The sequence below is a fragment of the Myotis nattereri genome, assembly GCF_964212035.1.
Source record: "Myotis nattereri genome assembly, chromosome: 1".
NCBI lineage: Eukaryota > Metazoa > Chordata > Mammalia > Chiroptera > Vespertilionidae > Myotis > Myotis nattereri.
The window spans coordinates 100,674,940-100,698,122 of record NC_138075.1 but is presented as its reverse complement, the minus strand read 5'-3'; the positions used below and the strand labels follow the sequence as shown (position 1 = coordinate 100,698,122).

At 38.7% G+C, this 23,183-nt stretch overlaps 1 protein-coding gene across 1 annotated transcript in view; it reads left to right on the top strand.

Moving 5' to 3' along the window:
* The window catches only part of KIF5B (kinesin family member 5B), an 85,791-nt gene that overhangs the window by 43,437 nt on the left and 19,171 nt on the right, over positions 1 to 23,183 (top strand). The window contains exons 3-15 of the mRNA XM_081100721.1: positions 8,924 to 8,997; positions 10,087 to 10,191; positions 10,678 to 10,726; positions 12,361 to 12,416; positions 12,507 to 12,594; positions 12,749 to 12,873; positions 14,217 to 14,321; positions 16,483 to 16,628; positions 17,269 to 17,417; positions 17,847 to 18,040; positions 18,862 to 18,930; positions 21,086 to 21,292; positions 21,729 to 21,872. Coding sequence (XP_080956847.1) covers positions 8,924 to 8,997; positions 10,087 to 10,191; positions 10,678 to 10,726; positions 12,361 to 12,416; positions 12,507 to 12,594; positions 12,749 to 12,873; positions 14,217 to 14,321; positions 16,483 to 16,628; positions 17,269 to 17,417; positions 17,847 to 18,040; positions 18,862 to 18,930; positions 21,086 to 21,292; positions 21,729 to 21,872 — 1,511 coding nt within the window. The remainder of the gene's footprint in view (positions 1 to 8,923; positions 8,998 to 10,086; positions 10,192 to 10,677; positions 10,727 to 12,360; positions 12,417 to 12,506; positions 12,595 to 12,748; positions 12,874 to 14,216; positions 14,322 to 16,482; positions 16,629 to 17,268; positions 17,418 to 17,846; positions 18,041 to 18,861; positions 18,931 to 21,085; positions 21,293 to 21,728; positions 21,873 to 23,183) is intronic.

The window sequence follows — 23,183 nt, the reverse complement described above, 5'->3', positions numbered from 1 at the left end:
TTTTCTAGGAATTTGTCCATTTCATCCACATTGTGCAGCTTGTTGGCATATACTTGCTCTTAGTATTTTCTTACAATCTTTTATATTTCTATGGAGTCAGTTATTACTTTACCTCTTTCCTTTCTGATTTTGTTTATTTATCCTCTTTTTTTTTTAACATTTTTTTTAAATATATTTTATTGATATTTTTTACAGAGAGGAAGGGAGAGAGATAGAGAGTTAGAAACCTCGATGAGAGAAAAACATCGATCTGCTGCCTCCTGCACATCCCCTACTGGGGATATGCCCGCAACCCAGGCACATGACCTTGACCGGAATCAAACCCGGGACCCCTCAGTCCGCAGGCCGACGCTCTATCCACTGAGCCAAACCGGTTTCGGCTTTCTTTGTTTCTTGAGGAGTCTGGCTAGAGCAGTGGTTCTCAGCCTTCCTAATGCCGTGATCCTTTAATACAGTTCTTCATTTGTGGTGACCCCCAATTTCATTGTTACAAATTGAACATAATTAAAGCATAGTGATTAATCACAAAAACAATATGTAATTATATATGTGTTTTCCGATGGTCTTAGGTGACCCCTGTGAAAGGGTTGTTCGACCCCCAAAGGGGCCGCGACCCACAGGTTGAGAACCGCTGGGCTAGAGGGTCATCAATCTTGTTTATCTTTTCAAAGAACCAGCTGTATGTTTTATTGAACTTTTGTATTGTTTCTTTTTATTTTTATTTTTTTATTCTCTATGCCATTTATTTCTGCTCTAATCTTTATTATTTCCGTCTACTTATTCTGGGCTCTTCTTGTTGCTCTCTTTCTAATTCTTTAAGTTGTAGGGTTAAATAGTTTATTAGTAATTTTTCTTGTGTTTTGAGATAGGCCTGTAGTGCTATAAACTTACCTCTCAGGATTACTTTTGCTGTATCCCATAGATTTTAGGTGGTTTTGTGATTGTGTCACTTGTTTTCAGGAAGTTTTTTACTTCTTTCTTAAAATAATTGGTAACCCATTCATTGTTTAATAACATGCTATATAGTCTCCATGTGTTGGAATGTTTTTGAGTATTTTTACTATACTTGGTTTGTAATTTCATTCTCTATTATCTGACAAGATGCTTGATATGATTTCATTCTTGAACTTGTAGAGATATGTTTTGTGTCCTAACATGTAGTCTGTCTTTGGGAATGACCCATGTGCACTTGAAGAATGTATATTCTGCACCTTGGGGTGAAATGTCTTATAATGGTCAATTAAATTCCTCTGATCCAGTGTGTCATTTAGAGTCACTGTTTCCTTGCTAATTTTTTGTCTGTAATATATATCCAGGGAAGTCAGGCATTTAAGTCCCCTACTATGAGTGTATTGCTGTCGATCTTTTCCTTAATGTCTTCCAGAAGGCTTTTTTTATATATATACTAGAGGCACAGTGCACAACATTCACGCATGGGTAGGGTCCCTAGGGGCTGCTGGCCTGGGCCTGCCTTCATTCCGTGCCTTGGTGGTCAGCACATGTCATAGCGACCAGTCAAACTCCCGGTCGGTCAAACTCCTGTGGGGACACTTTGCATGTTAGACTTTTATATAGAGAGATTTAGGTGTTCCTTTTACCAGGGTTATATCCTCTTGTTGGCTCAATCCCTTTTGTATTATCTAGTGACTTTTATTGTCTCTTGTGAAGGCCTTCATTTTGAAGTCTACTTTGTCAGATGTGAGTATTGCCATCCCAGGCTTTTGTTTCCATTTGCATAAAAAATTTTTTCCCATCCTTTCACTCATTCTGTGTGAGGTTTTGTTCTAAGGTGGGTTTCTTGTAGACAGCATATATTTGGGTCATGTTTTCATGTCCATCAGGTACCCAAAGTTGTTTGATTACAGCATTTAACCCATTTATACTTAAAGTTATTACTAATATGTACTTATTTATTGCCATTTTAATTCCTTAAACCTGTGTTTCCCTCTATATATTTCTTATTATTATTACAGCAGCCCCTTTAGCATTTCTTGCAGTTCTGGTTTGGTGGTGATAAGCTTCTTTAGCCTTTTTGGGTTTTGTCTAAGAAGCTCTTTATTTCATTAAATATATTTGGAATAGTATAGCCTTGCTGGATATAGTAATCTTGGTTTCATATCCTTCATTTTCATTACCTTGAATACTTCATCCCATTCCCTTCTGGCCTGTAGAGTTTCTGATGTGAAATCAGCCGACAGCCTTATGAGAACTCCTTTGTAGGTAAAAAATTGCTTTTCATCCTGACCGGTTTGGCTCAGTGGATAGAGCATAGGCCTCTGGACTGAAGGGTCCCAGGTTCGATTCCGGTCAAGGGCATGTACCTTGGTTGTGGGCACATCCCCAGTAAGAGGCGTGCACGAGGCAGCTGATCGATGTTTCTCTCTCATCGATGTTTCTAACTCTATTCCGCTCTCTGTAAAAAATCAATAAAATATATATTTTTAAAAAAATTGCTTTTCTCTTGCTGCCTTTAAAATTCTTTGTCTTTCATTTTTGGCATTTCAATTCTGATGTGTCTGTGTTGGGGGCTGTTTGGGTTCTCCTTGGTTGGGACTCTGTGCCTTCTGAACGTGGGTGACTTTTTCCTTCACCTGGTATGGATGTTTTTTGCCATCATTTCTTCAGACATGTTCTCTATGCCTTGCTTACTTTCTTCCCTTTCTGTCACTCATATTATGAGAATAGTTGTACATTTTCTGTTGTCCCACAGTTCCCTTAAGCCAGGGGTCCTCAAACTTTTTAAACAGGGGGCCAGTTCACTGTCCCTCAGACCGTTGGAGGGCCGGACTATAGTTTAAAAAAAAACTAGTCGGCTGCTAAGCAACAGGCCGCATGTGGCCTGCGGGTCGTAGTTTGAGGACCCCTGCCTTAAGCTACCCTTTTGTTTGTTTTTATTTTTGGTTCTCTGATTGATTGATTTTTTTTCTACTCTGTCTTCTAATTCACTGATCCAACCTCGGCTTTCCCTAGTCTGCTGTTTATTTGTTCCATTGTGTTCTTAGTGCTGTGTCATTCTCTGTTTCATATCTTTACCGTCATTATGCTGAACTCTATGTCTTATCATTTCTTTTTTTTTTAAATATATTTTATTGATTTTTTACAGAGAGGAAGGGAGAGGGATAGAGAGTTAGAAACACTGATGAGAGAGAAACATCGATCAGCTGCCTCCTGCACACCATGTGCTCACAACCAAGGTACATGCCCTTGGCCGGAATCCAACCTGGGACCCTTCAGTCCCCAGGCCGACGCTCTATCCACTGAGCCAAACTGGTTGGGGCTGTCTTATCATTTCTTATCTCCATTTCATTTGGCTCTTCCTCTGAAGAATTCTCTTGTTCTTTCAGTAGGTGCTTTTTTTCTTCCCATTTTGGTTGCTTGTTTGCATTTGTGGCTGTGTATTAGGTAGATGTGCTATGTTTCCCAAGCTCTAGTGCAGAACAGTTTCAGATGCTGTTTCTCACTGGCCCTGTGTATTCTGTTTAGAGTTATCATCAACCTTGATTCCTCTGCTGGGGCTGAGTTCCTTTGGAAAGGACCATGATGTGCATCAAGGTGTGCTTTTCCCAGCCCAGGGCCCCAAATTAGATCTGGCAAATCCTGCTGACTGATTGTTATCAGTCTTGATCATCCTGTGGCTATCAACCACAGGGTGGGTTGAACTGTTTCCCAAAAGGGTGGGGCAATTGCTTCTGCTTGCAGGCTGATTATTATTCTCAGTCTCTTAATGGGCCTCAGAAACTCCACAGGATCTTGTACGGGGTCTTTCAGAGCATGGGGTAACTGCTTTCCCCCCAGGCGAAACCACCTGAATAGCAAACACCTGCTGGAGAAAGATGTTCTCCTCAGTGTGAGAGAATATCTCAGCACGGGAAACTGGGGTGCCTGCCTTCTGAGGTCTAACTAAAGAGCCCCCAACCCTGCCTTCTGCTCACACAGCTGGAGTCCACAGTCCTCCCTTTGCTGAAGCCCAAAGTGAGTGCTGTACCTGAAATTTCATGCATTGGCTCTTTAAGAGGGTGCCTGCATTTCCAGTCATCTCTCCCTGACAGATAGCAACCCTGCTGCTTTTCACGGCCAGATGTTATATGGGCACATTTCTCAGTTGTGGTGTTCTGGGCTGGATAGAGCAACTTGGGTTTTCACAGCTAAGATATCCCTCCAGAACTTTACCTGCTGCCTTTGGAAGCCTGCCCAGCCCTTTCACTTCCTATCAGTTTCTATGTGGTCTCTGCTTTCCATCTTTGGTTATCAGGGTTCTCTCCAGCTAGTCTTCAGTTGATTATTTAGGTTGGTTTTTCTTTTATTTTGTTTCTCCAGTTTGATCCTGGGAGTGTGTCAATGTGGCATCCACTTACTCCAGTGCCACATTGGATTCCCACTATTATTCCCATTAATAGACTCTCCATCTCATGTTTCTTTTCTCTTCTGCAATGCCTATAGTTCTAATATTGCTTTTTGTGATGGATTCAGATAGGTCTTGTAGAGCTCTTTTTAAAAATATATATATATTTTTATTGCTTTCAGAGAGGAAGGGGTAGGGAGAGAGAAATAGAAACATCAATAATAAGAGAACCGTTAATCAGCTGCCTCCTGCACAACCCCTACAACCTGGGCATGTGCCCTTTATTGGAATCGAACCCAGAACCCTTCATTCCACAGGCCTACTATCCACTGAGCCAAACCAGCTAGGGCGAGCTCTTTATTTTTCTTTATGCTCAGGTGTATTTTTTCCTCTGTGTCATTTCTTGATTCCTATCTTCAGTATCTCTAAATCTTTCCTCCATCAGTTTGGTTCTGTTTTCTATGCTCAGTTCACTCTTAATCTCATGCTTTATTTCCAAGATTTCTGATTGGCTCTTTATTAAAGTTTCATCCTCTTTGGTAAACTACTTTTGTTCGTTGATTTATTTTCTGAGTGCACTGAATTTCCTGTCAGTATTTTCTTACATCTTGTAGAGTATATTTAGAACTGCAGTCTTGAAATTTGTCATTTATATTACATATTTCCATGTGTTTGAGCTTACTTTCTAGCGATTTTTCATTTCCTTCTGGTCATCCTTATTACTGTGGTTTTTCATGGTGTATGCTGGTCTCCTTTGATTATGCGTTTATCTCTTGAGTTCTTTCTACTACTTTGAAATATATGGTGCTGAATCTCAAGACTTTTTACTTCTGTGATCTCCTAGTCTTGCACCTCCACTGCTTCCATAAGACAATACAGCTGCACTACTTGTGGTGGGGTTTGTTTTGCTATCACCATAATGGCGATTCCTGACTTCTGTCTTGTTCCCCTCCAAGCACCCCTTCAGGAGATCAGTCACAGAAGGAAACAGTGTTCCTACTAAAATAACTCTTTGTTTAAAGTTAATATGGTCTTGGTCCCGACACCTAGGGCAACAGGAGGCAAGTTTTGGGAGTTTAAGTGGCAGCAGGACTCTGTTGTTCCATTTCTTTGTCTAAAACACTACTGCCAGCCGGATAGTAGAGAGCTGCATGGTAGAATCCAGTGCTCTGTCAGGTATTTGCTGACTCTGACACTGTTTGCATCCTTGCCACTGGGCTGCCCTCCTGCAGCTCTGTTCCTCCTAACCGAAGGAAGAGCCTGCTACCTTGGCTTTTTCCCCCTCTCGCCGCCAACCAAGCCACGAGCTCCCAGTTCAGGGTTGCATTTGCTGGTGGTCTCTGGTGGTCTGCACTTTTCTCCCTTCTCATCTCCCGTTTATTCCCGGTTGTCCACCTTTAGATGTTTCAATGAGCGGGTCTCTCAGGCATGTGTCTGTGTTGAGCAGGGATTTCTTTGTTGAATTATGGTTGGTTAACTTGTTGAAATTTCAGGGATAGAGGACAAGCTGTGCTCTCATACCTCCATTCCTCTGACATCACTTCTCAAGAATCCTGAGCCTAGTCTTAAAGATACGTAAAGAGTAGGGACTGAGAGGTTTAGGTTTGCCTTCCATGCAGAGAGAGGGGTCACATGGATTAATGCATACCCATATGAGAAGGTTATCGCCTTTGGGGGGGAACAACATACATTATGGTGTGACTGTGAAGTTGAACCATATGAAATTGTCAGATTTGTCCATTATCAACAAAAATAGTAATGTGAGGGAAAGGGTGGTGAGATGGAGCTGAAAAAGAGCCAGGTCACAAAGTGCCTAATTTTATCTGATTATAGATATGTACTCCTTTAGAGTAGATAATTATTTTTTAAAGATCTATACTCAAAATAATGTGCCCTTCATTGTATGTAAATTTTGTAAAATGTACTTTTATTGATTTCAGAGAGGAAGGGAGAGGGAGAGAGAGAGATAGAAACATCAATGATGAGAATCATTGATTAGCTGCCTCCTGCATGTCCCACACTGGGGATCAATCCCACAACCTGGAATGTGCCCTTACCAGGAATCAAACCATGATCCTGGTTCATAGATTGATGCTCAACCACTGAGCCACGCTGGTCGGGTTCATTGTATGTAAATTTTACCTCAGAGGAATGAAACTGTAAAATATTGAATTCTAGTTAATAGTATATGCAAAGCAAAGTATATAGGTGGAAGTCTGCATTTTACTTTGAGATACATTAAAAAATAAAATGGAAGGCCAGGTACGTGGTGAAAGCAAACAGTAAAATAATAAAATGTTAATGGTAGAATCTTGATGATTAAATACCAATGTTCACTGTAAAATTCATTCAATTTTTTAGAGATAGATACTAAGTTAGACAAAAAGGGATTATTTTTCTAATTGATACAAATCTTATTACTTTGGGTGACAAGTGACATATTTAGAAATCACCTAATCAGTCCCTGTTAAATCCCCTGCACCCAGAGCAGAGCCTAGATCAGTGATGGCGAACCTATGACACGCGTGTCAGAAGTGACACACGAACTCATTTTTTTGGTTGATTTTTCTTTGTTAAATGGCATTTAAATATATAAAATAAATATCAAAAATATAAATCTTTGTTTTACTATGGTTGCAAATATCAAGAAATTTCTATATGTGACACGGCAGCAGAGTTAAGTTAGGGTTTTTCAAAATGCTGACACGCTGAGCTCAAAAGGTTCGCATCACTGGTCTAGATCGTAGCAGGTGCTCAGTAAATATTTGAATGTTGAATATTCCCTAATCACTATAATCATAAAATTCTTGAAGTTGTATTTGAAGTCCCAAATACAATGTGCTGCATACATTTATTATCCTAGAAGGCCTCAGATAATACAGTTTCACGTAATACAAATGTACTATCTATTTCTATATATAAAAGTCTAAACGACCGTTCCACCAGTAGCTGTGACGCACACTGATCACCAAGCGGCAGACGCTCAATGCACAGGCATGGAAACATGGAACAGACTGATTAATCTCAGAGGGAAGAGGAGAGGGGGAAGGGTGGGAATAGATTAACCAAAGATCTTATATGCATACTAGAGGCCCAATCCATGCACCGGTGGGGTCCCTCGGCGTTCCACCAGTAGCTGTGACGCACACTGATCACCAAGCGGCAGACGCTCAATGCACAGGCATGGAAACATGGAACAGACTGATTAATCTCAGAGGGAAGAGGAGAGGGGGAAGGGTGGGAATAGATTAACCAAAGATCTTATATGCATACTAGAGGCCCAATCCATGCACCGGTGGGGTCCCTCGGCGTGACCTGTGGGGACCTGGCCAAAACCGGCAGTCCGACATCCCCTGAGAGTCCCGGATTGCAAGAGGGCAATCTCTTACCTTGTTAGTTGTGTCCAACGTTGGAACAACTTTTACCCCTTTAAAAAAAAAAATCAGTTGAAAAAACAAGGATTGGCTTGTTGACAAATTTACTTTTCACTGTTACCATCTCCTATTTACAACAGAGGCTTCTCTTTACTTAGGCTTCCTTTAGAGTAGAATATAATTTCATAATATTTTCCTTGTCACCAAGACAGAACAAACTGAATCCCTGAAAACAAAATCAAAAGTTCACCTTCTTATTTACTCTATCCTTCCTTGCCCCCCTTCATCCTATTGGAGGAAAATACTTAGATGTTAATAGATTTGGGATAAACAAAGAGCTAGAAAGTATGTTTTTAATTTCACAGGAAACTTTCTAATAACTGATTTTGAGGGTAGGACTGGGCTTGTTATACTTTGTATATGAGGAATGTATAGGTTTGTGAGATTTAACCACCAATCATTAATCCTATTTCTAAAACTCATTCATATCTGCATTGTAAATAGAACATTATTTTTCTTTTAGGTCATATAAAGCTTTAGCATACAGATGTCATGACAAGAACAAAGACTTCCTACATTTGAGATGTACACTGACATAAATGATTATAAGCAACAGAATATAACATTTGTTTCTTGTGCCGTGGCTGGTTTGGCTCAGTGGCTGGAGCATCAGCCTGTGGACTGAAGGGTCCCAGGTTTGATTCCGGTCAAGGGCATGTACCTTGGTTGCGGGCACATTCCTAGTAGGGGGTGTGCAGGAGGCAGCTGGTCGATCTTTCTCTCTCATCGATGTTTCTAACTCTCTATCCCTCTCCCTTCCTCTCTGTAAAAAATCAATAAAATATATATTTTTAAAAAATTTGTTTCTTGTTAACCACAGGAAGTAATCTGGGCTGGAGAGAAAGTAATTGCTTAGATTGGTCATCACTAAGAAAGTTACTATTAAATATATTATTTATTTTCTTTAATGTCTTTATAAATCTTTCATGTACTAAATTTTTACTTTCATATTAGCATAAAGAAAATCCGAAATCTTCCTTACCATTCTTCCCATGAATATTTTATTATGTTTATGCATGGATAAGGAATAGGTTTAATGTGTGTGTGTGCATTTTTAAAGAATATTTCCTAACATTAAGTAATTTCTTAAGAATTTTACTTAAGGAAAAGAACTCCCTAAAGTATAAAATCTCTTACTATCTTATAGATGTACTTGAGGGATACAACGGAACAATATTTGCATATGGACAGACATCGTCTGGGAAGACACACACAATGGAGGTAACATTTTGTAGTGTGTACTTGGATATAGTTTGCAGTACAGACAGAACATTCAGTCATTATTTGTGAAATAACTTAGCCATGCTTAAACAGTTTATTTATTCTCCTTATTTATTCTTTGCTTTCTCTCACATGGTAGTACATGAATAACTTCATTGATAGAATCTGGTTCTTTCTTGAGTTTGAATAGTGATGTTATATATTTTAAATCATATCTAGTTTTCTTTTATCAATTAGCATAACCATGAAATTATGAACATTTTAGAATTAAACAAGAATTTTCCATTATTTCATAATGGGAAAATTTGAATGTTTGTGTGTTTTCAATTCTACTCAGGTAATTTAATTGACCAGGTAATTTAATTCCCTTTCTTACTTCTCTCCTTGGTCCCTTCCTCCCCCTATAACTGCCATTCTTTTCTGATAAGAACGTTTCCATAATTATCATTGCTGTTATTAGTAGATGTAGACATGTTTGAGCTTTGCTTCTAGAAGACTTTTACCACCGTTACAGAGCTTTTGCTGCTGCTACAGAGCATCTGCTTTTATCATTTATTTATTTATTTATTTATTTTTTTTATTTTATTTTTTTTGCTTTTATCATTTATCTGAGCTTACTGTATAAAGTTAAGTGACAGCTTATTTAATTCTGTTAGCTCATTTTCATAAAGTCTGAGGACAAGGACATTTAGCATATCCAGGAAGTTGACTTGAAGTAGAAGGAACAGTGCAAATATATAAAGAAGCTAGAAACTTTTCATAGAAGATGATCATTTACAAATGTGGATAACCTAAATCTAAGGATTAAATAAAAGGCTAAGATTAATTGGTAACCCATGTGGTTATACAGTTCTATATGTAACTTACCTAAGTTTGTATATGTATTTACATACAATATTTATATGTAACTTACAAAAATATGTAAATTGTAGAATTGGGTTTTTTAGATCCTTATAGAGCCATTTTCACCAAAAACTGACAATCATTAGAATTCCTGGTCTCTATTGACTATAATTATACATTGAAATTTTGAATTTTAATTCATACTTTACAATTTATTGAAGAGATCTAATCTTGTTTTCTGTTTAGGGAAAACTTCATGATCCAGAAGGCATGGGAATTATTCCAAGAATAGTGCAAGATATTTTTAATTATATTTATTCCATGGATGAAAATTTGGAATTTCATATTAAGGTAAAATCCTTGGGGAATGGATGTATTTTATTTTATACCTAGAATAATTCTGTTCTAAAAAGTAATAAATGCTAATTTTATTTTTAAAACATTTTAAAGTAGTTGAGAATTATTTTATGAACAGATATAGTTAATTCATTTGTCATTAGATAACCTTAAACAAGTTAGCCAAGTCTCTTTTGCCTTATTTTCCTTCTCTGTAAAATAAAGGAATTTGTTTTACTATGGAACTTAAAGGTTCTTACTTCTCTAATCTAGTTCATATTAGATGAAGATACATAATGGAAATTGCTTTTAAGTTATATAAGCAGGTTAGTGAAATTAGGTCTTCTGATTAGAATATGAACTATGGCTGAGTTGTTATTGATAACTCTGTCCCCTTAGTTTACGTCTGGCACTCACTCTTCAATATTAATGAGTAAGTGAATAAATTATTTTATAACTTTAATTGGTTGATCTTCTTTCCTTTATTTATTTGCCTTTTAGGTTTCATATTTTGAAATTTATTTGGATAAGATAAGGGACCTATTAGATGGTAAGTTAGCTTCTTACCCTTTATTTATTTTAAAATAGCATGTGTTCTTTTTGTTTGTTGGTTTGGTTTGGTTTGTTAATCTTCACCTGAGGATATTTTTTCCATTGATTTTTAGAGAAAGTGGCGGGGGTTTGGGGAAGGGCAGAAATATCAATGTAAGGGAGATTCATTGATTGGTTGCCTCCTGCACTTGCCCAGACCGGGGCCAGGGATCAAACCTGCAACCCAGGTAAGTGCCCTTGACTGGGAATTGAACCCAGGACCCTTCAGTGTGTGGACTGACGCTCTAACCACTAAGAAACATCGGCCAGGGCTATTATTTTTTTTTTTAATAGGAGATGTGAGACCATTTTTAAGCTAATCTATATGAAATTGACTTAAGTTATAGGAAACAGACATTTAATATTTTTTCTTTTAAAGTTTTAACTAAATGTCATTTGACACATGGGAGTAACTTATTTAAAGCAGCTCTTTATCGATGCTTCTTAAGTACTAATTAGAGCATTGAACTCGAGTTAGAGATCCTGAGATCTGGTTTTCCATCAGCTGTCAATTAGTTTGATACACTAGAGTCCCAGTGCACAAAAATTCATGCACGGGTGCAGTCCCTAGGCCTGGCCGGTGATCGAAGCGCAAGTGTCTGGAGTGGAAGGGCAGGTCTCAGCTGACCTCTGGGCCCCCAAGCTCCCCTCCCGGCTCCCTCAGCGCCTGGGAGCTGCCGCCACCACTGGTAGCTGTCTGCGGGGCGATTGGGCCTCGCTCGCATCTGCTGTGGCCTGGCACCACCTACTCACCTGCTTCACCATCCCACCGTAGTCCCACTCTCATCGGGGCCAGCAGCACCTCTATTGCCGCCCACTGCCAGCACAGCATCGCCAATGCCAGCCATGTTCCATTCCTCCCACCCCCCCACCCCTCTGTGGTCAGCACGCATCATATCGAGCAAACTCCTGGTCAAGGGGACAATTTGCATATTAGGCTTTTATTATATAGGATTAGAGGCCTGATGCATGAAATTTGTGTAAGAGTAGGCCTTCCCCCAGCTGCTGGCACCAGCTTCCCTCTGGCACCCGGGACCCAGGTGTCCCTCTGGCTGCCGGCAGGCACCTGGGACCTGGCTTCCCTCCCAGCCTTGGCTTTGTCTGGAAGGACATCTGGTCCAATTAGCATATTTCGCTTTTATTATTATAGACTAGGGGCCCAGTGCACGAATTCATGCACCTTGAAAGGAACTGTGGGCCTTGAGGCTGTGGTGGGCACAGGGGCGTGTCTCAGCCCATCCTCCACGCCCCCACTCGGCCCTTCCCACATAGTCCCGGTCCCCTGTCTGCCAGCAGTCCCACTCTTGCCACCACCATTGTTTTGGGGCAAACCATTGAATCACTCTGGCTTAATGTTTTCATTTTCAACATGTGGGTGGTAGGTAGAGGTTGGACTGGACCTAAAATTCTATATTGCTGCATTGGTTTCTATATAAATCTCCTGTTTCTATATGGTCTTATTTTAATAGTGACCTTTTCATATTTTTAAAGTTAACCTATTATTATCAAGCTGATTTGGGAAGGAGACAATTGAATTTCATAGCCAGTGTTAGAGTTTAGGAAAGTGTTGCTAATATTATTTCTTTTTTTCAGTTTCAAAGACCAACCTTTCAGTTCATGAAGATAAAAACCGTGTTCCCTATGTAAAGGTACTGTTAAAATAATATAGAATGATTATTTAGGAAAGCACTGAAATAAAAATTTGTAAGGATATCAACATACTTAAAATTATTTTACAGGGTTGCACAGAGCGTTTTGTATGTAGTCCAGATGAAGTTATGGATACCATAGATGAAGGAAAATCCAACAGACATGTAGCAGTTACAAGTAAGTCAAATACTTATTAACACTAGTTAAGGTATAAAACTGCCTTAAATTATCTTTATCAAGCTGATTAGTTGTGAGATTTTTATGTTAATGCTTTAGAAATTATTGGTAAAGGAAAGCCATGTTTATTTATAGTTGTGTAATTTCATTGCAGATATGAATGAACATAGCTCTAGAAGTCACAGTATATTTCTTATTAATGTAAAACAAGAGAACACACAAACGGAGCAAAAGCTGAGTGGAAAACTTTATCTGGTTGATTTAGCGGGTAGTGAAAAGGTAAATGTTTTTACATATCTAAGCATTTTTGAGAGTTGCAAGCATCGATGTCGATACTTTATGATTACATAAACTAAATAATCAGTTCAAATCACTGTTATTTGGACTATAGTCCAGTTCAACCAGTAAGTGTTACCTTTGACTTAAGATGTATGTTTTTATTAAGGATTTGTTTAGCTATGTCATTATGAATTTTATTAGGTATCCTCCTTATTTTTGGTTTTCTTTTCATCCATATTGGCAAAGGGCTCCCTGTGAAAACTGGTAACTATCCTTTAGTCCTTTCTACTTTGGGTGTACTTATTTCTTTCCTTTGGATGATTATTTTTCTTTTTTTTTTTAAATTCTCATTCAGGAGTGAGGACATTTTTTCTATTGATTTTTAGAGAGAGTAGAAAGGAGAAGGGAGGGGTGGATGGGGGGGGGGGGAGAGAGAGAGAGAGAGAGAGAGAGAGAGAGAGAGAGAGAGAGAGAGAGAGACTGACTCACTCGAGAGAGACACATTAATTTGTTGCCTCCTACTCGAGCCCTGACCAGGGACAGGAATTTAACCTGCAACTGAGGTACATGCCCTTGACCAGAAAACAAACCCACAGCCCTTTGGTCTGCAGGCCGATGCTCTAACCACTGAACACTCGCCAGGGCTGATTATTTCATTTTTACAGTTCTATATAATCTCACTTTAGTTTATTTCAAAATAAGTTCAAATGTTTTAATATTGACCTCTATGACCATTTTTGCTATTTCACTAATTTTGTTTCTTCTGATTAGAATAATGTACCTATTTGCTACTACTCAAAAGTCTTACATCCATCCTTTTAAGCCTTTCTCCAGTTTGCATATTCTGAGAGGCCATTTCTTCTACCAACATTGCAACATATTATACTATCCTATACTTAATATATGTATTTTACATTTTTAAAAAAGAAGCAAGTTTGCTTATATATTTAAATTCAGTCTCTGTTTTCTAACAGTTCCATCAACAACAAACATTATGCTCTAACAAATTTTAAAAGGTTCCTCTTTTCTGATGTAGCAAAGGGTACTAACAAATTAGTAAAATATAAATACACATGTAAATTGGTTATTTTGAAGAGCGCAAACTAAAAATAAAATTTGGTGTCTCTTTTAATTACGTTCTTGTTATGCAAATAGTTATTTAACCAAGTTCTCAAAAAATAATACTTGAGAAATAGTGGTATCTGAGAGTAAACACTTGGCAAATAAAGTCATGAAGCTTTTCTTTTCTTTCTTTTTTGCTGATTATTGATGACTTCTGAACTTCATAGAAAATTCAAAAATTCATTTTAAACTTAAAAAATTTTTTTTAATCTTATGGATAGGTTAGTAAAACTGGAGCTGAAGGTGCTGTGCTGGATGAAGCTAAGAACATCAACAAGTCACTTTCTGCTCTTGGAAATGTTATTTCTGCTTTGGCTGAGGGTAGTGTAAGTATGTCTTCTATTTCCCTGTTCTTATGGGGAATTGCTGAATTACTTAAGAGTGAGTGTGTAATTCACTGTATTTGAATCTGTGTGTGAATTCCTTGTCTCTTAGAAATTTATTTTATAGTATTAGTATGTATATCCTCGTTCTCAATAATAAACAAACTAGGGGCTCAGTGCACAAATTCACGCACCTTGAAAGGAACTGTGGGCTGTGAGGCTGCGGTAGGCACAGGTGTGAGTCTCAGCCCATCCTCCCTGGACCCGCCTGGCCCCTCCCACCACAGCCCCCAGTCTCTTGTCTGCTGGCAGCCTCACTCCCACACGCTGACCGCACTGGCCCGGCTCACACCCGCTGAAGGCACGGAGCGATTGAGTCCAGTGCCAGCAGCAGGTGCAAGCAGGGCTGGCACTGTCAGTGGGTGTGAGCAGCAGCTGCTGCCCTGATCACCCCTCAGGAGCAGGGGGAAGTGGAGAAGCCCTCAGGGGTGATAACAGCTGGCAGCCGCCACTCACACCCACTGATAGCGCTGAGCGATTGGGACTGGCGCCAGGCAGCGGGTGCGAGTGGCGTTGCCGGCTCCAATCTCCCCTCAGGAGCAGGGGGAGATGGAGAAGCCCTGAGGGGAGATTGGGGCCGGCAACCACCACTCGCACCAGCTGACATCGCCAAGTGATCGGCGCCGACAGTGGGTGTGAACGGTGGGGCCAGTGCCACCAGCAGGTGCAAGTGCCAGGCAGGACCGCCACGGGCAGGAGCAAAGAATTTTCAATAACTACCAGAGACTCACCCCGATGACATCGACCGGCACCCTGCCTTTGTCTGGTGCCCCCGCACACCTTCTCCACCATCCCACTGTGGCCAACACTGTGGTCAGCGCACTTCTTAGCAACCGGTTGTTCGGTCTGTTTGCATATTAGCCTTTTATTATATAGGACTAGCGGCCCGGTGCATGAAATTCATGTATCGGGTGGGGTCCCTTCAGCCCAGCCTGCACCCTCTCCAATCCAGGACCCCTCGGGGGATGTCCAACTGCCAGTTTAACATCCGACGGCAGTCAAACATCCCTCTCACAATCCTGGACCACTGGCTCTTGATCACTCGCCTGCCTGCCTGGTTGCCCCTGACTGCCCCCCCCCCCCCCATCAACCTGGTCTCCCCTCACTGCCCCCCTCCCGCTCCCACCAGCCTGATGGCCCCCAACTGTCCCCCATGCCGGCCTGGTCACCCCATGCAGCCTGCTTGTTCATTCATTTGGTCATCCATCACTAACTCCCCTGCTGATTTTGTCGCCCCACGCAGGCTGCTGTTCAGTCGTTTGGTTGTCCCTCACTAACCCCCCTGCCGGCCTGGTTGCCCCACGCAGCCTGCTTGTTCAGTCATTTGGTCATCCCTCACTAACCCCCCTGCCGGCCTCGTTGTAGGCAGCCATCCTGTGAGGGTGTGAGGCTTAATTTGCATATTACCACTTTATTATATATGATTTGTGGCCCGGTGCACGAAATTCATGCATGTGGGGGGGTTTCCCTCAGCCCGGCCTGCACCCTCTCCAATCTGGGACCCCTCGGAGTATGTCCAACTGCCAGTTTAGGCCTGATCCCACAGGCATCGGGCCTAAACTGGCAGTCGGACATCCCTCTTGCAATCCAGGACTGCTGGCTCCTAATTGCTCACCTGCCTGATCACCCCTAACCACTCTCCCTGCTGGCCTGATCACCCCCAACTGCCCCCTCTTCTGGCCTGATCACCCCCAACTGTCCCCCCCTGCGGGTCAACTTGCCTGAACTGCCTCCCCCTGCCAACTTAATTGCCCCCAACTGCCCCTCCCTGCCGGCCTGCTCGCCTCCAACTGCCACCCCCTGCTGGCCTGCTCGCCCTCAATTGCCCCCCTTCCTGCCAGCTCCTCACCCCAACTGCCTCCCCCTGCCGGCCTGATCACCCCAAACCTGCCTCTACCTCAGCCCTGCCACCATGGCTTTGTCCAGAAGGTCTCCCAGAAGGTCTCCTGGTCTAATTAGCATATTACCCTTTTATTAGTATAGATAACTGAAGTCACTTTGTAGTTTTTTTAAAAATAGCATGTTTATGTAATATTATTGTAATAAATTTTATTATGTAGAAACCCATTGACATCTTATTTATTTTTTTTGTTTCTATATGTAGACGTATGTTCCATATCGAGATAGTAAAATGACAAGAATCCTTCAAGATTCATTAGGTGGGAACTGTAGAACCACTATTGTAATTTGCTGCTCTCCATCATCATACAATGAATCTGAAACAAAATCGACACTCCTTTTTGGCCAAAGGTTTGTTGTTAAGCAATTACAAAGTCTGAACATAGATAGGCCTTTTATTGTTTAAATCTAGGGAAATGTTAATAGATATTGTTCACATGAGTACAGGTCCATTTTTTAGACTGCCTGGATTTGAATTAAGTTTTAGCACACATTAAAGTAAAATGTAGTCAAATTTATGTAAGAAGCTGCAACTAAGCATAAAAAAAAATAAACATTTGAATCAGGTAATACAGTACAAAGCTGATATATATATATAATCCTGTGCTAAACCTGTTGGTATAAGTGACCGGATTCAAATAATCTGTATGATATGATTAGCCTAAGAAGATAATGATGGCTTTATCTTTAAACTTCAACAATTTCCTTTCTTAAGTCAACCTTGCAAATAAATTGGAAAATATAGGCCCTCATGTTTTATCCTCATCAGGTTGCTGATTTTTCTTTTTAAGTTATTAACAGATGTTAGGGCTGATCCCAATTTAGTTGGGGTGTGAATAAGTACTATACTAATTATAGCTCCAAGAATAGTTAGGTTAACTGTACAAGGAAAGTTGTTACTTAGCTATATACATACATTACCTAGAGAGATTAGATGTCAATTGAAAATAATTTCAGTCACATTCTTTTTTTCCCCAATTACTTTTCTTAGGGCCAAAACAATTAAGAATACAGTTTGTGTCAATGTAGAATTAACTGCAGAACAGTGGAAAAAGAAGTATGAAAGAGAAAAAGAAAAAAATAAGACCCTCCGTAACACCATTCAGTGGCTTGAAAACGAACTCAACCGATGGCGAAATGGTAATAACTTAGGAAGCTGTCATTTTTAGTTGTTGGATAAAGATTTAGAGCTGCTTTATAAATTTGAGATTTAGGTATAATAAATAAAATAACAAAGCATATCCATTTTCACTTTTTAGGCATTAGGCATCATCAAATAAAAATGAATAAAGTTTTTACATTAAATTCTGATTTTACCAGAAATAATAAATAGAGGCACAAAGGCCAACTTGGAAGCTATAAAAGTCACAAGATGGCAAGGTGCCTAGATTAGGGTGGAAGTAATAAAGATTTGATGACTGGATTACAGGATGGGGAAATAAAGGTAATTACATCTTTTCAAATCTCAGGGACTGAGCAGATAAAGCTGGTTAGGAGCTGCTGAAATTGAATAAAATTGAAATTAGTTTTAGACAGGTGAATTTTATTAACTATTTTGTCTTATTTTAGGAGAGACAGTACCTATTGATGAGCAGTTTGACAAAGAGAAAGCCAACTTGGAAGCTTTCTCAGTGGATAAAGATATTGTTATTACCAATGATAAACCAGCAGCCACAATTGGAGTTACTGGAAACTTTACTGATGCTGAAAGAAGAAAGTGTGAAGAAGAAATTGCTAAATTGTACAAACAACTTGATGACAAGGTAGGTATTGTTCATGTTCTATTATGTTGTAGAATATTATCACTATAGGTATTTTTATTTTCTAATTTTATGTATATTGGTCCTCATGACTATATACATCTCTCTTGATATCTGTTAGCCTTTTGACAATCATTGTATTAAAAACAAATCACAATCTGTTTCTATGCAGAGATTGTATGAGACATGCTTCCCCACCCCCTCATTTTTAAGCTAAAATAACTTTCTAAAGGAATTTGGTATTGGATCATGGGAGAGACTTAATAAAATGGCCTCTTAGAATTGGGGATCTGAAGACTGATAAAAGATAATGTAAAAGATTAGATAGTGGAACATAACGGTAAAAATATCTTCCTGCATTGATTATATCAGTAGTGTGAAAAATAACAAATTACGAACAAATAGAGAGGAATGGAGGGAAAAGCAATAAGAGACTAGAAGAAAATAGTTCTAGTTTTGCTTTTTGTTCTTAGGTAGTATTATTTATATGTTTTAAGCAGAGATGGCAGGTTTCATGTAGCTTCATGGCCATTATTTTCAGTAATAACTTTGAACTTGTTAATTGCTTTTTGCATTTAAAATATTTAATGAATAGCTTTTTTTCTTATTGCATGATAAATGTTTATCTGCTTCTTTTCTTATTGCAAAAGAAGTGTTACAGTTATTGATAATTGAAAGAGATTAATATCTGTTTTTACATTTTCTTAAGAGATTGGAATAAAATATGGTTTTGAAATAATTTGGAGGGGTGATAGTTATCTTAATTTTGTGTTAGGAAACAATTACAACCAGCTTGTGAGTAACTTGTTATATTGAAATTCTAGGATGAGGAAATTAATCAACAGAGCCAGTTGGTAGAGAAATTGAAGACACAAATGTTGGATCAGGAAGAAGTAAGTTGAATACTTTTCATGTTGTTCTCAGAAGAACTTTATAATTTGTCATTGAAATTGAAGACACAAATGTTGGATCAGTAAGAGGTAGTTTGTATGCCTTTCATATTATTTCCAGAAAAAGACAAATCTACAGAGCTCAAAATATACTGAATACATTAAAAAAAATTTTAATATGGGAATGCTTCATTGTGAATATCCTGTAAGATTGATAGATCATGTGGTTGAAGCATAGAATGACTTTCTGTTAAAGTTTAATGTTGAATTCTAACTAGAGGGGAGAGGATAACTTTTTAAAAAATATACTCTAACATACATCTCCTGAATTTCTTTTTAACTGTCTTCTACTTTACTTGCTTAAGGTACAGTGCTGTTTTGTCTTCTTATTCTCCCCCAAACATTCTTATTGATCCTTGGAAAGACTTTTACAGTGAGCTATAACAACTTTAGACTCCCTTTCCCTTAATGAAAAGTACAGTGTTTACAGTGAAAATGAAGAAAAGAACATAAAAAAATGTTTTAGTCTCATACATTCACTTCAACACAGAGATATAGGTTAGGTCTAAAGGATAGGTCTAAATATTGATTTTTGAATCCCATTGACTTTGTCTTTAATAATTGCATAAGTTGGGGTATAACTCTAGGGGAATGAGAATGTCAATGAATAAAGTCATTTTTTACATCTTCACATTTCTACCCTCATCTAACCTCTTGTTCATTTCTTCCATCTTTACTTCAGAGTTTCTCCTCCATAGTTTGTCACCTAGCTTGGACCCTCATTTTATCTCACCTGCAAAGCAGGGGAATCATTTAAAAATGGTCCTTCATTTAAGGTTTGTTTTGGGGAAGGGTGGCAAAGACTGTACAGGTTCAATAAGAAAGAAATACCCACCATCAATCAGATGATCTTTATACTTATTTCAACTATAGCATTCTTTCTCAAAGGGCACTGGTCGAATTTGCCTTTTTTTTTTTTTTTTTTTTTTACATTTTTTTATTGTTTACACTATTACAGATGTCCTCTTCTCCCCCTACCCCCCCAACCCCCCCTTTCCTACCTCCACACAAACCCTTGCCTCCCTGCCCTCTTCCCTATGGCCATCTGCCTAATTCTTCATTATATTTTTCTGTCTGGTGCATTGTAGTATTTTTTAGCATCCCTGGATCCTGCTTCTAAGTGCCAGTAGCATTCTGCTCCATATATATATATATGCCTAATATGCAAATTGTCCTCACAGGAGTTCAACCAGGAGACCAGTTGCTTGCCATGACATGTGCTGATCACCAGAGGGTAGCACAGAATGAAGGAAGGCCCTGGCCAGCAGCTGGGGAAGGGAGGCCCCAGCTGGCAGCTGGGGAAGGGAGACCCTGGCTGGCAGCCAGAAGGCCCCAATCGGCCCTGATTGCTGGCCAGGCCTAGGGACCCTACCCGTGCATGAATTTCATGCACTGGACCTTTAGTTATTAATAATTCCCACGCATTTCCATATGTCCCTACTTAAAAACCATTGACTAACTGGATGATTACAGTGTCCTCCTAATTGCTAGTCTCTTGGCTTCTTTCCAGTTCAGATTTTATATACCAATACCAAGTTTTGCTGAGGGATAGCTCAGAAGCTACCCCAAAATCTACGTTTTAAAGCAAATTTTCTGAACATCTATTAATTCCATTCATTTCTATGCACACAAGTCATGAGGCTAGAATGCCTGTGTCTTTCTAGTACATTAATTTGCACTTGACTAAAATCTATCTATCCTTGGCACTTTTTCCATTCCTTCTGCTTTCCGTACAAAAAATATCCTCACCCCTTTTATTTACTACCAAGCTCTTTGTTTGTCGTCTCCTGTCCCTCATTTATGGCTCCTACATATCATCTTGTATTCCATTTATTATGTACATCTTCTCGTCTATATTCCTCAATGACAGAGTTTTTATTTTATTAGAGTTTTTAATGACAATGTTTTTATTTGATTTTCTTCCACAGTGTCTAGCACCATGCCTACACATAATAACATTTAGTAAATCTGTTGAATGAATTAATGTTGTTACCACACTTAATAGCATCCACAGTTCCTCCCCTTTGTGCTTAACAAATAGGTGTGTTTTTTTTTTATAACTGATATAGTACTTTGGTAACTTGACTCTTTCACGTAGCTTCTGGCATCTACCAGAAGGGATCAAGATAATATGCAAGCTGAACTGAATCGCCTTCAAGCAGAAAACGATGCCTCTAAAGAAGAAGTAAAGGAAGTTTTACAAGCCTTAGAGGAACTTGCTGTCAATTATGATCAGAAGTCTCAGGAAGTTGAAGACAAAACTAAGGAATATGAATTGCTTAGTGATGAACTGAATCAGAAATCAGTAAGATATAGTTTTTTTCTTTCTTAAGGCTTGATAAGTAGGTATACAGAAGGCAAAGAAAATATACCAACCATCTAGAAAATTGTTAGTTCCATTCTAACATTAATTTGCTCAGACTTATGGCAGTAAATGAAAATGGAATCTAATTAATTTGGAAGTTGGCCATTTCAAGGCAGAAAACATTACTCAATCTCTAGTTAAGTAATGCAGACTACTGTTCTTAATGGAGCACAGTATGGCAACTTTACATTGTTTATTAAGTCTAAAATATGTCTTAAGTTTTAACTGGGAGCTATTTCAGAACTAGATAGTTCAAGAAAATGAAAGCAAAAAAATAATATTTTTGAGAGTGTTAGACATGTCAATTGCCTGTTGATATTTGAATTGATCTTTCATTTAATAGATTAACTAACTTTTATTTTTGCCTATCTACTAGGCAACTTTAGCAAGTATAGATGCTGAGCTTCAGAAACTCAAGGAAATGACTAACCACCAGAAAAAACGAGCAGCTGAGATGATGGCATCTTTACTAAAAGACCTTGCAGAAATAGGAATTGCTGTAGGAAATAATGACGTAAAGGTAAATAATAATAACCAGACTGTAAGTGTAATTATCTGGATACAGCTCATTCTTTTGTTTATTTCTTATTACTTCTTATTTCTTTACAAAGTCCTTTTTCTAAAAATATTTTTTTTTTATTGATTTCAGAGAGGAAGGGATGAGAGAGAATCATTGATCAGATGCCTCTTGCATGCCCCTACTGGGAATCGAGTCCACAACCTAGGCGTATGCCCTGACCAGGAATTGAACTTGTGACCTCTTGGTTCCTGGGTTGACGCTCAACTGCTGAGCTACACCCGGCTGGGCCAAGTTCTTTTCTTACCCATTATCTCATCCTCATAATAGTCATGTGTAGTAGAGGGATGGTATTGTATTCATTTTAAATAGATGAGAAAAAAGAAAAAGGATGGGGTATTCAAGTAGATGAATATTCAGTAAGCATTTATTTGAACTACATGTTCTATATAAAGATTTTGCACTTAGAAATTATGCTAATAGATTACAATACATGACAGTATATAATTGGAACAATAGTGAAGATTAGCTCAGGGAATAAACTCATAAATGAATTGGCCCGTAGTTGCTTTACCATTTAAAAAGGAAAAGATGAGCACCGCTAATTAATTTTTTTCTTTAACTTTTATTATGAAAAATTTCAAACATATAATTGAGGAAAATACTGTGAACCTCAGAGTTATCGGTTGTCAAAATTTGGCCACACTTATTTTATCTATGCCTTTTCTTTTCTATTACATTTATTTTTGGATAATAATATTGGTATGTTATCACTAGGCATGTACTGAAAAAAAAATAAAAGTGAGTGACCTGGTAGATTATAAAACTTAGACCAATAGGTAAACTAAGACTCTTAACTGCAAAAACATATAGAGCATGATATATTTGTATGTTGCAGTAAGTATCTGTTTGGACTTCACCTTTTTCATTAAAGCCTACTTATAGTCACAAACAGAACAAATTTATAACTGGGCTTATAGTGAGAGCATACTAAAGGCCACATTTAGCAAGAATTGGAAATGAAGTAAAGGTTTTCAGTATGGAGCTTACATTCCTTCTATTGGTTGTTATTCAGAGCTGCTGTCTATTGATGGAGGCAAAGATTCTTACAACCTCTCTCCTCATATGTCATTTTTTAATGTCAGCTCAACCTCACTGAAAAAAAAGAAAAGTGTTATTGTTAAATACTGGTGACTTCACTTGATCTCTTCATCAGCAGTTTGAATATTCTGTCCTATCCTTTTCATGGTAAAGTAATGGGAGATGTTGGAGCTATGTGGGAATCTTTGGGGATGGAAAAGTAGATTTATTTTA